This window comes from Formica exsecta, unplaced genomic scaffold (genome assembly GCF_003651465.1).
Source record: "Formica exsecta isolate Colony F162 unplaced genomic scaffold, ASM365146v1 scaffold442, whole genome shotgun sequence".
NCBI lineage: Eukaryota > Metazoa > Arthropoda > Insecta > Hymenoptera > Formicidae > Formica > Formica exsecta.
The window spans coordinates 1,035,177-1,047,469 of NW_021851656.1; the positions used below are offsets into that span (position 1 = coordinate 1,035,177).

At 42.0% G+C, this 12,293-nt stretch overlaps 2 protein-coding genes across 2 annotated transcripts; one reads left to right on the plus strand and one right to left on the minus strand.

The window, feature by feature from the left end:
- Positions 1–1,514: 1,514 nt before the first annotated feature.
- Positions 1,515–6,558, plus strand: LOC115240566. The gene is made up of 3 exons (XM_029815795.1): positions 1,515–1,575; positions 2,483–2,567; positions 4,843–6,558. The coding sequence occupies exons 2-3, from the start codon at positions 2,523–2,525 to the stop codon at positions 6,556–6,558; spliced, it is 1,761 nt and encodes a 586-aa protein (XP_029671655.1). The 5' UTR covers positions 1,515–1,575; positions 2,483–2,522.
- A 3,258-nt stretch (positions 6,559–9,816) lies between these two features.
- LOC115240579 lies at positions 9,817–11,826 on the minus strand (the record flags this gene model as incomplete). Its single annotated transcript, XM_029815809.1, has 4 exons — positions 9,817–10,805; positions 10,902–11,288; positions 11,389–11,603; positions 11,704–11,826. Coding segments are annotated over 4 exons (1,331 nt in total), but the record flags the coding sequence as incomplete, so codon positions are not given.
- Between the last annotated feature and the right edge of the window lie 467 nt (positions 11,827–12,293).

Genomic DNA, 12,293 nt, shown 5'->3' on the forward strand with positions numbered 1-12,293 from the left:
GAGTGTACAAAACCAGTAGAGTATTCGCAAATTGGACGAACAGCTGTCGCCCGGCGACCGCGCCCGATTAACCGGTTAGTCCTTTTGACTTCGGTTCCACGTGCGCGCGACCGAACGTTGATCAATGGCTGGCAGGAGCCTACTTGCCTACATTCATAGAGCGTCAAACATGCCACTCGGACATCGGGAATGCACACATTAACGCGCGCAGGTATTCCGCGTATCGTCTCTCCTCCGGTCTTTTCTCTTTCGTGCGCGCGCGCGAAAGCAATCGCGTCGTTCCCCGATTATATACGAACGAGATTTTGATCCTCCTTTTTATAAATAGATTTTTAATTTGAGACTCAATGATCGAGAAATCGAAATATGCCAAAAATTAAAAGAAATAGATAAGATAAAATTATAAAGTCAAAGAGGAATATCTGGATGCGGAGGTATTCTCACAGAGTATTTCTTCGATGTTAAAATCCGAGAGCGACAATTAGACAGATTAGTATCTATACTCGCGACATAAATTTACTCACCCACCGTTTACGACCGATTGCCTTCTCTATTACCGTCTCTCTAATTTACTCTCTACAATAAAAGTCTCAACAAGCGTCGTTATGTGTATTGATCATTTCTTTTTTCCGTTTACACACTTCCTCCTTTTTCCTTGATTAGGTACTTTGGTTAAAGAAAAGAAAGTTGCATCAAGAATCTGGCTTCCGTTCCGCATGTGTATGCAGAATAGCGGTATGTGTGACAAGTCAGATGACATACTCTAGTCGCGTCTCTTTTCACTGCCGCTGTTGAAGATACGTGTGACAAAATTATATCCCGGTAGCCCGTTATTTCATCGTCGTTTCGAGCTGAAAGGTGCAAGCCATTAAGTATCTGTGTTGGACAATTTATTTAGCAGCTCGCGTGAGAACAGCAGCGCACTATCCTATTCCCAATGAGAGTTTCACGTGTGTTTCTGCAAATCTTGCGAATTTGATTCGCGCCGATAGACAGAGACTGCGGTTTCGACGAGATAACGGAGTAAAAACCAGGACATTTGGGAGGAATTTGGGACAGATGGCCTAGTGGTTGCGCGAGGCGAACACGTCACCTGATAATTGGCGATCAAATACGAGCGAAACGCGACAACAAGCTGTCCTACAGCGCTTAACAGTAATCTTGGCATTTTTTTGCGATCGCTTTAAAGCTCGCTCCATTCACAAGCTTTGGGTAGTAAAATACAAATAGTCAATGTGTTAATTCTTGAGTACAATTCAATTATCGAGATATATTTCATTTAAATATTTTATGCTTATTTAATTACTATGCTAACTAATTATTATTCTGTATTTTGAGATATTAGAAAGCAATTGAAATAATTTGACAAAATCGATGTTTCCGCTTCCCAAAAACCTTCCTAATTACGAATTTCTTTACGTTCGTTAAAAACTTGTGATTACAGGCCGCGGTTGCATCGAGCAATCGAAGATTACGCCGACGAGAAGATCGCTCAAGATCGTTAACTGCGATTCATTGTGAGAGACGATCTCTCGGCTTAGAGGGCTACATTTGGCCGTACAATTATAATTACAGGTAAATTATTCCACGGTTAACATAAGTTTTAAACTGCTGTTCGGCTGCCAATGCCATTTTTGTGCAGATCGTTTCAGAAATCGTGCAAAGCTTCTTTTTCGTCGATCTATTCGGCTCGCGAAAATTTGTTTATTGCACAAAATTAGTACAGTTAAATTACATAGTTCAACAAGAGAAAAGAAATTCAAGAAGAAAAATAATCATTTCTTGTAGTTTTTTTAGACTTAATATAATTTTTGTCTTTCTAACATTTTACAATATAGCTACGGTAAACTTGTAAAAACACCTTTTTTAATGTAATTCATCCATTCTGTAATTACGGTATGTGCTAGAAAAGTTTTATTCTATTAAAAATTAAATATATTGTGTTAGAACTTTTATATTGTTAGAAGTTCAAAAGTAATTTGTTGTACATATTAAAATTATATAATAAAATTTTCATGATCAAATATTCGATCTATTGCACTGCAAAAATAATTACAATTAATCAGCTACTTTACAACGGCTATATTATATTATAAATTTTATATTGGATTCACACACATTTAATCTAAAAAACCCCTGCATACATGAATTTTTGCAAAAAGCTGAATTTCTTAATTTTAACATTCTTTATATTGGTTGTTTTGAATTTGATTTTGACATCAGATTTCTTGTTGCCTGTAATCTTCACAACAAATTTCTTTTGAAAAGAGTTTTATGTACTTAATTTTGAATAAAAAAATAAAACTCTCCCATACATCATACACATATACCGTAGATTAAATTAACATGATAAAATATTTTTATTTTATTTACTTCGAAATTTTCAAATTTTTCTTATTAAGTTATTATATTCTGTATATTATAATGTATATCAAAATATTTAATCCTCATTTCAACAATACATGATATTTTCTCATTTCAGTGATACGAGTATACTGTTCCACCGTGGACGCCAACGCGGCATGCAGTTACGCATTTACATCCTAGCCTGTCTCCTATTAAAGGGGGTAAGCGAAATTACATTTTTTACTTTCCTCGCTTTTCCGAGAAAATGCGCGTTAAACGGAGAGAGTTAAGACGGCGGTCTTGCATCTTGCATCCGATCGATCATCGTAAAGGTGTACGATTATCATTGTGTGTAACATCGTCGTCGATCTAACGCATTCTTGGGAGACGAAAGAAAGACGACGAACGAGATTCGCGGGGACACATACGTCGCACATATTGCCATTGGCTCTGTTTCATCTCGAGCGAGACCACCACCTGGGGACGCGACCGGTACGGGGGGATAGACGCGCATCTCTCCCTCCCTTTCTTTGCGCGTAGGTAATTACTACATTATAACCCAGATATATCGCGACGGATATACAAGCACGTGGCCGGGCAATGCCGTTACCCAGTGCTCTGACCCAGAGCTAAGGGCAGAACTCGCCCGGTTCGACTCGGTTGTCCCGATGTCTCAAAATGGTGCGCGGAGCGGTGCTCTGATCCGCCGCTGCTGTCTACCGCGGAGGAGACCCGAGTAATGTTTCATCGGGTCCGCTCTCTTACAAGGTGATGCACAAAAATCCCGCGCGCGGAACGACCGGTTTCTTTGCACGCGCGCGCGGTCGGTGTACCCTTTTCATTGCTGCATTCCTGTGGCCCGACACAATTTTCGATGCACATGTGCGCTCATCGGCGCGCGTCTTCTTTATTTCCCGGTCTCAACCTCTCGGTCGACGATTATCGTTAGCCTTATAAGAGAACGATGGCGAGATAGAACGGGATATGAATGAAACGCGCGCGTCGTTACCGCGTCCACGTGAACGGTGCGCGCTTTCTGTCTTCTGTGTTCCCCGTCTGTCCACCGCCGATATCTCTGTGAATTATGCGAGATAACGGTTTTATCGAAATATCTAGTTACTTGTTTCTAGACGGGTTTTGAGAATTTATTGCGGATACCCGAGAAATTTGATAACCATAGAAAAAAAAAATTTGCGGAAATGTAATATAATTATTTATATATTAACGTATCCACATTTTCCGTGGTTTATGTTAATTTATTTATAGAATAAAAAAGAATATCGTGTCGATTCGTCGAACACAAGGTATTTCGAATAACACTCGCCGAGACGAAACGAGGATTATCGGAATGCATTTGACGTAACATAACGTGGTAGCGTGATTCCCCATTCATGGTGGACCGCCATCAGCTGTAACGCTTCTCCGGCATCGAGATCCGCCGCAAGTGACTCAGTAGGCCTCGGTCTGTCGCGAATTATGGGACGCGCGCATTGAAAATCCATGAGACGAGATAAGTGGACGGGGGGGTAGAGCGAGCTGGTGGGGAGGGGGACAGGGGGATGAGAAGGAGAACCGCGCCGAAGAACGTGCACGCTCCGCGCGGAACTGGCCGATTGACCCGCGGCTAAAGACACGGGTGGTCCGTTATGCCCTAAGGTCACACGCGTGACGCAATCGGCCACTATAAAACGTACAAGTTCTATACGCAACCGACTCGTTGCTCCTATTCCGTCGCGGGCTCCCTACCCTCCTCCCCCGACCTCTCTTCATTGCGATTAAATGTCGCGTTCGTTCGAACTGACGACGAACAAGTTTGTCGCTTTTTTTCCTCTCCTCCCCGTCCTCTCGCACCGTGTCACCTACGGCTGTCGCGCCACCGGAAATAACTCTTTCGACGATCGCTCCATTTGTCTGATCCGATAATCGAGCCCGCTCCGCATTTCTCGGCGCGCGCGCGTCGCGATTCCGTCGAGCTTGACACACTTAGGCCTTCCATTGAGCGCGTGAGAAGCGGATACCGTTGTATGGTCGTTTTTTTCTTCTTCTTCTTTTCGGTATATATATATATATATATATATATATATCGGATATATATATATGCGTATAAAAATTAGCGTATATCTAAAGCAACATCCGCAAATATACATCGACGCGCGCGAGATTAATGCTAAAAATAAGATTCGCGAATGGGATCCCGGGTATGATAATGTAGCCTCATTGAATCGATCGTAAACACACATCGAATGCGACATAAATAATTAATGATACGAAAAGAAGCGAGGAGATAGAAAAAAAGCAGTATCATAAATACGTGACTAGTTTTACAGGAATCTAATAAATTCTTACATTCGCGGTGAGCACGGTCATATTTTAATTGATCCGTTCCTTCGATCGTTTTTTGAACTTGCGGTACTTTTGTTTAAGAGGATTGGAGACAAGGATCTAATCTATTCGTCGCACAACATGGCATTATGGCTGCTCGTATTCTTGTTATAGCTGGCTCAAGCCGAAGAAGTAGAAGTCGTCGAGGCGATTCCGGGGGAGGATAATCGGAACGAAAATTCGGCGCTAAATCGCCAGGACAACGAGTTAAGTAATTCCGATCAATTGGCACTGGATTCCATAGCGGATAAAGATGCGGGAGGAAATCACTATAAGCCAGGTGCTCTCCGGGGCCACCCTCTGCTACCACCGGGCCGAGGTGCGTTAAGTCTGCCGCGTCCGCATCACAATGTTGCTTATCACGGTCCGCCGCCGCCCTTGCCGCCTTCCAAAGCGCAACCGGAAGCGATGGATAAGATTTACACGACCGGCGGCGGCGGTATCAGCACCGCGGTCGGCGTCGAACCCTGGCCGGTGGCGACGCCTGACATGCCGAAAATCGTGTCGCTGGACGTGAAATGCGAGAAGAATCTGATGAAGGTTTACCTAGGCTTCGACAAGCCGTTTTACGGTATTGTCTTTAGCAAGGGCCACTATAGCAATGTAAATTGCGTTCACCTGCCGGCAGGACTGGGTCGCACGTCCGTCAACTTCGAGATCAGCATACACGCGTGCGGCACAGCCGGTAATACGGAGAACGGATTATACGGCTACGGCGCCGAGTCTGGTTCCGGGACGTACTTCGAAAACATCATAGTGGTACAGTACGATCCCCAGGTGCAGGAGGTCTGGGATCAGGCGCGCAAGCTGCGCTGCACCTGGCACGATCTGTACGAGAAGTCGGTCACCTTCCGTCCGTTCCCCGTCGACATGCTGGACGTGGTACGCGCAGACTTTGCCGGTGACAACGTGGGATGCTGGATGCAGATACAAGTGGGGAAGGGACCGTGGGCCTCCGAGGTCTCGGGACTTGTCAAGATCGGTCAGACTATGACGATGGTGCTTGCGATCAAGGACGACGATTCCAAGTTTGACATGCTCGTGAGAAACTGCATGGCGCATGACGGTAAACGCGCGCCGATACAGCTGGTGGATCAGCGCGGCTGCATAACGCGGCCTAAACTGATGTCTCGATTCACCAAGATTAAGAACTTTGGCGCCTCGGCGTCGGTGCTGTCGTACGCCCATTTCCAGGCCTTTAAATTCCCGGACTCCATGGAGGTTCATTTCCAATGCACCATACAGATCTGCCGGTACCAGTGCCCGGAACAGTGCTCAGAATCGTCGCCCTTCCTGGAGAGTCAGGGTCTCTTAGAGAATCATCACCATCATCACGCGTCGATAAACGGGCATCCCGATGTCGGATACGGTTTACCGCCTCCGATCCCTCTACCGTTGGAGGCCTATTTACAGGCGGCGGCTGGACAGCCTCGGGACGAGAGAAGAAGAAAGTCCCGCGAAATTTCGCATAATCCGCAGAAGGCAGTCGGTGTGAATCGAATCATCCGGGTGGTCTCCACCGGCGACCTGACCTTCTCCATCGACGAGGGCAACAACAGCGGCGAACAGCTGTTGAACGGCGGGCCGACGATGGTCTTTCCGCAACGTGTTCACGAGAACGCAGCTAGCTCGACCATGATCTGCATGACCACTCCCGGATTCGCGATTACTCTCATCGTACTACTCGCTATTCTACTTTCTTCGTGCGTGCTCTCGGCCTATCTCTTCATGCGTCTCAGGCCCTTCTCGGCGAGGGCTAAGAAATCCAGCGCCGTCGAGCAGAACATCGGCGTAACGAAGAAATCTTCGAGAACGTGCTTCTATTCATAGAGATATCCTCACTAAATTGCCGTGTGTCCACCCAGAGTAATTTCATCGCGATCCCGATATCCGCGCCGGAAGAGTAACCGTCAAATTGCACGGCCCTCTTCTCGGAAGAACCGGTTTACGCGGTTCTCTTATGCGATATCGTTGAAACCGTCGTTGGAGGTCAGTACGTCCGTAGAACGAATGCGGTCGCGCGGAGGAAAAAGGAAATTGGTCTCGGCCGCCACGTCGCGCCAGGCTGATAAATTAGCGGTAAACGGGTAGAAGAATCACGTTCGTGCTTTTTTTTTTTTTTAAATACTTTTGGCCATTAACTGACAGTATTTTTCTACATGTATACTCGTACGCAGAATTTCTCAATAAAACGGGTCGCAGCAGAGTATCTTCTGCAAGAAAAGCTTTGCATGAACTGGTCTTCGAAATCGCGAATCTTCAGGTTTCGTAGAGGCTATCGAGTGTCGCAAGCACGATTCTACGTGAAGTTTTTTTTTTTCGGGACGGGATACCACCAACGATATTGTCTTAATATAACGCTATGCAGTACTCGTGTCATTCGGTATCGCGGCCTCCACGTGGAATTGTGCTTCGTCATAATGAAACTTAAGCTCAGGCCTATATGGGCAAACATAGGCGATATACGCCGAAAATTTAGTCAAAGATAATCAAATCTACTTCTGCGTTTATTACCTATGTATGTATTTGTATTTAGTCTCTTTCTTTGTTTCTCGGTATTTGGGACTCTATCATTTAACAAATCGTTGCTCAACAATGTGACTGGGTAACAGTAAGGCTAAAATTTCGCGAAAATAGCCTACAACACAGCATTTAAATAATGTTAATAATATATCACATAATTATTTATATTTATTATCTATCTAAATTTTTTCTTAAAAATATTTTTTATAGGCAGAATTCAATAAATTCTAATATATATGTGGCAAACAAATGAAATAAAGTTATAAGATATAAAAGTATTATATATCATTCCTTTGCAATCAATAAATTAAGTAATGAACAATAAACGCGTTCGTACACAATACGCCGCAATGGAAAATTTTCAATTATATAAAAGTATTTAATTATTTAAGTGTTAACTCTAATAGCTCGTCCTAAGTTGCTCGTCTTAAAATGACAAGTTGTGCCAAAATGTTGCATTAATATTACATAAATCGATAAATAATAAATTACGCGATTCCAGTTATAAGATAAAGTGTTTTATTTTGTTGTGTCGTATGAATATCAAGCAATGCTCTCGAGAAAATATGGTTAATGAAATCATCGTGACATTCAATTCTCACTTATACTTTTCGCATTACATATTATTATTACGATCAGTGAAGTACTACTTATTTACTATAATATCAGTGCAGTACTAAGAAAACTTGCATTAAAAATGCGAAAATGATTAAGTGAAGAAAGTTATTAATTCGATAAGTTATACACGCAATTGTGCAGTCATTAGTTTATATTTGCAGCGTGATCTGTCTAGTGTATAAGATAGACCTACATATATTAATATGTAAGGTGTCTCAAGAGTTGTGTATTTCCGCCCATCATCTAATTTTTCTCTTTTTTTTTTAATCTCACATACATTCATTTTATTATTTTATTAACCAGTGAAGACAGTTGATGTATTTTTGTATACGAAATAAATAATAATTGGAATTCAATTGTGTATATTTAAAGGTTTGTAAATATTTATTTATTGCCATTATTTATTTATTTATATATATTAAATAAAAACATAATCTTTTTTAACTAAATAATTATATTGTCGCCTTTTACTTTTGCCCGAACGGTATACCATTCGCTGTCAGGCAATGCCAGCCTTCAAACCTAGTTCCCTAGTGTTGATTATGCTGCGCTTAAATTAAATTTGCTCAATCTAAGCATATGGAAATTTTTACACATGTATACATGCATGAATAACTTAGAATCTAATCTTAAATATTATGTACTTGGCAGCTCGCAAGTTAATCTGGACGAGTAAAATAAATGTAACTTTAAATCATCCGTCCATTATTAAAATCTGCTTGGATCGTCCTGTTCTCGCATAAGAACAGAAATGGGCCGTATAAAAAAAAACATTCACACCGTAAATATCTTTAAAAAAGGTTGTTTTTGTATAAGACATTTCGGTATGAACATTAGCAATACATTCACTTACGTATATTCAGGTATAAAGAACTCGGTCGTAACGAATCATGTGTTCGTGATGACAGTTTATAATATAATGTGCTACGATTTGCGACAGTCTATCTATACATGTGATTTAAAGAAAATAAAAATAGCAAATCGTAAAGTCTCCCGTCAGGTCTTGCGCAAAAGCCCGCAGAGTCGTGGAAGCTTTAGAAGATGAAGGGGGGGGGGGGCGTGTGTTGGAAAATTAAATATTTATTTTCTTCCTCTGCCACACATACTTCGCAAAAACTGTTAACGCATATTTTATACACATTTGCCACATCCGAGATAAATATTATTTTTTAGCCTCCTTAGAGCAAATCGTTAACGCGATCTCTATCTCTAGGTAAATAGAATGTCGTAGCACCGGACAACTCAGTATCCTACAGCTCATAAACAATATATATGTAATAGTACTTGTGTTAATAGTATCTAAACAAAAACTTTTTAAACTGTAAGCGATGCGCTTCGTGACTCATTGTATTCGTTAACAATAGAATTCCGAATGCATTCGCATCTCCGGAAGACAATTTAACGCGCCGGAACAATTATAGCTGCGTATCGTTTCTGTCATTTGTATGACAAAACATTTAATCTTTATAAAAATGTATTACTAATACAATAATAATGATTACTTCCAATAATTATCATTACTTTAAATTTTTTTAGGTTACTCTCTCCACACACATACACACACACACACACACACACACACGATATACCTACGATTTTTTATTATTTATCAAGGCACCGAAAAAAATCTCCATGAGAATGTAACCTATCTGTATCGATAAAAAGTCGTCGTTATAATTTTCCGCTGGTTTAATGCAATTGTTTTTTATTTTTTTTTGAAATTTTTGTTTTTATTTATTTTGTTTTTATTTATTTTAGTTTGCCTTTATATATAATTTCCTAATGTATATATTATATAACCTGTAATATATGTATTCTTCAGAGAGAGCAGAGTACTTTTTGTTCTTCAACACTATATTCTGAAATAATTAAGTTACTAAATTTATGTATAAAAAGAAATTTGTATAAAAATGAAACAAAATATAATACGAAATTAATTAATGTTTGGACAAAATAACAATACTTATTAGTGTTCAATTAATTCTTGAAAATTCCAAAATATAGAAACAAAGAAAATCAAGATGATATTCACAATATTACGAAAGCTAATGCTAACGCTAAAACTAATAGATTCGCTAAGATCAGACTACATACGTATTTTACCAGAAAGGGGGTCCTCGGCGACTGCGATTCGCGAGAGCTCGGTGTCATCGCGCGATTCGCAGGAAGACAATCGAACAATTAATGCCGATAGTTTTCTTCCTCCCCACCTCTACATGTTGCACCCGATTGTTCTCTCGACAGAGTATAATCGAGCACGCATTTACGATACTTTGTACAGCATATTATTGCACATTGTCTCTCCTTAAACGCACCTTTAAAGCTGATCGTCAGCCTCGCTCGACCGACTGATCAACAGCGACCTGCGAAGCTATCGCGTTCGTCTGCTTCAGCTCCTCAGGACTATGCGGAACAGCGGTTCGCGCCGTGCAACGTACGCGTAGCAGACCGTACGACAGCCAGCCGTTGTTATTGCTGGTGTGCACATCGGTCTGATTGCTCTCCCTGTTGCCGGCGGTGGCCTCTCGCTGCGCCTGCAGTCGATGCAACATCGCGCCGGCAACGAGGGCGGAAACGACTGCTGAGAGCGCGACGACGATGAAGAGCGCGCTGAAACCCGGCATCGGCAAACAGATACCGTACACGACCTCCTCGCGTATCCTACCCTGGAAGACTGTCACCGCCTCGGCATGCGCATCCGGACTGAAGGCGAGATCCGCCTCGGAGATGACCTCGTAGATACCGCTGACGCCGACGTCGGCGCTTCGCGCCTTCCGGTCTGTCACCGTCACCGAGCGTTTCCGGCGAGCGGTTACGGAACTCCCGGTGAGCGGGGTAGCCGGCATCGCGTCTCCATCCTCCTCGAGATTCCGCGGCCCGTGTGGGAATTGATCTTGCTCGCTCTGGTCATATTTGGTCACCGGCGACGATGGTTCCTGGAAAAGGAGCGGCGAGTTGTTTGCGAGGGTGTTTTTTTTTTTTTTTTTTTTTTTTTTTAAGTGGAGATGCGACGTGTCCTGTCTAACATTTACCATAAGCGGCTTCGACGAATCGATCTCGTCTAGGGAAACCTCGTCATCGTGTTGCGTTTCGGCAGTCACGATCGGCGGTAACCGATTGCTCTTCTGCGCCTGAGCTTTTGGAATGGACTTCTCAACGTCTAGGAAGTGCCCGCCGATCGACGCCACCTCGTCGCCGTTCTGTATGACGTCGTCATACAGAGAATTGTCATTCTGATCCTCGCCCGTGCTGTCCTCGTTGTCCTTGTCCGCGCTACTATTATCGTCGTTCGAGGCGATAGAGGCTGACGTGCTGTCTACATATTGCGGTCGTACCTGATCCTTCCTCTCCTGAATGTAATGAGCTACGGAGCCGCTTAGTTGACAGTGATCCAGGCAACCGTGTCGACATATCTCCACCTTTACGTAAAAATATTTTCCAATTTGTTAGAAGAGCGATATCTTTTCATGAAGAAATTTTTAACAATCTTCCATGTTTTCGCAACACATTTATACATACTTTGCACTTGATGTGAACGCTTAATGCATCCGGGAACTTAAACGCATGGAAGAAGGCATAAGTGATGACGGTCGCGCGGTCGTCCGAGCCGCGAGCCTTCAAAAACCGGCTGATCATCTTCGGTCTCAGCACGCAGCCAAACTCGTCGCTGAGCTGTATCGTATGACCGCCGCCGTCCGAAGCCACGCACGACTTGACCCGCATGTCGAACTCACCTGCGCCCGGTTAATAACAGAGAATTTTACGTTAGCGTTCGTTCTAAGTGAAACCTGAGCGAGCTATGAAAATGCTCCATCTTATTGTAGAGCTCGTTACCTCGATAATCGTTTATGGCGATGACCAGAGTGAGAGTGGAGCCGAGAGGCACAATTCCGGATACAGGCGGCGCCCACGGGCCCTTTCCATGCTGAATTTCCATCCAGCAGTCCACGTTATCGCCTGCGAACGAGATGATGGGAAAAGATAAGGAAAAGTTGATCGTGATGGAAATTTAGAAGATTAGCGCACGCTAAATGTTATTTAATTTATAAAGATGTGAAATTATTAATATTAATGATATACATTAAAGTTAATTTGATATAATTACGCATTTTTTAAATCAGAAAAACAATTTTTTTTAGAAAAAGATAATTTTAATGTATCTTGCCATATAGCATACACATCAAAGAAATTTTATTTTTGGATTGAAATAGAATATATTGTTAGATTTTTCGATTGTTAAAAAAGAAATTTATTTTAAGATCAAAATTAATAAGATTCGTGTGATTAAATATCGAATCTATTCAAAGCAAAATTGTAAATTAAGTTATTCTGAAAACACTAAGTATTTTTAAATTATTTATTTAAATTTAAACGTTTTTCAAATATTAAATTTAAATAATATATTAATATTTAATAATTACTAT

What these genes read in the sequence shown, in the direction of transcription:
- LOC115240566 (XM_029815795.1), top strand. Translation starts at nt 2,523, where the DNA reads ATGCAGTTACGCATTTACATCCTAGCCTGTCTCCTATTAAAGGGG. An exon ending in CCTGTCTCCTATTAAAGGGG is followed by an intron (nt 2,568 to 4,842) that starts GTAAGCGAAATT and finishes TTCTTGTTATAG; the next exon opens with CTGGCTCAAGCCGAAGAAGT.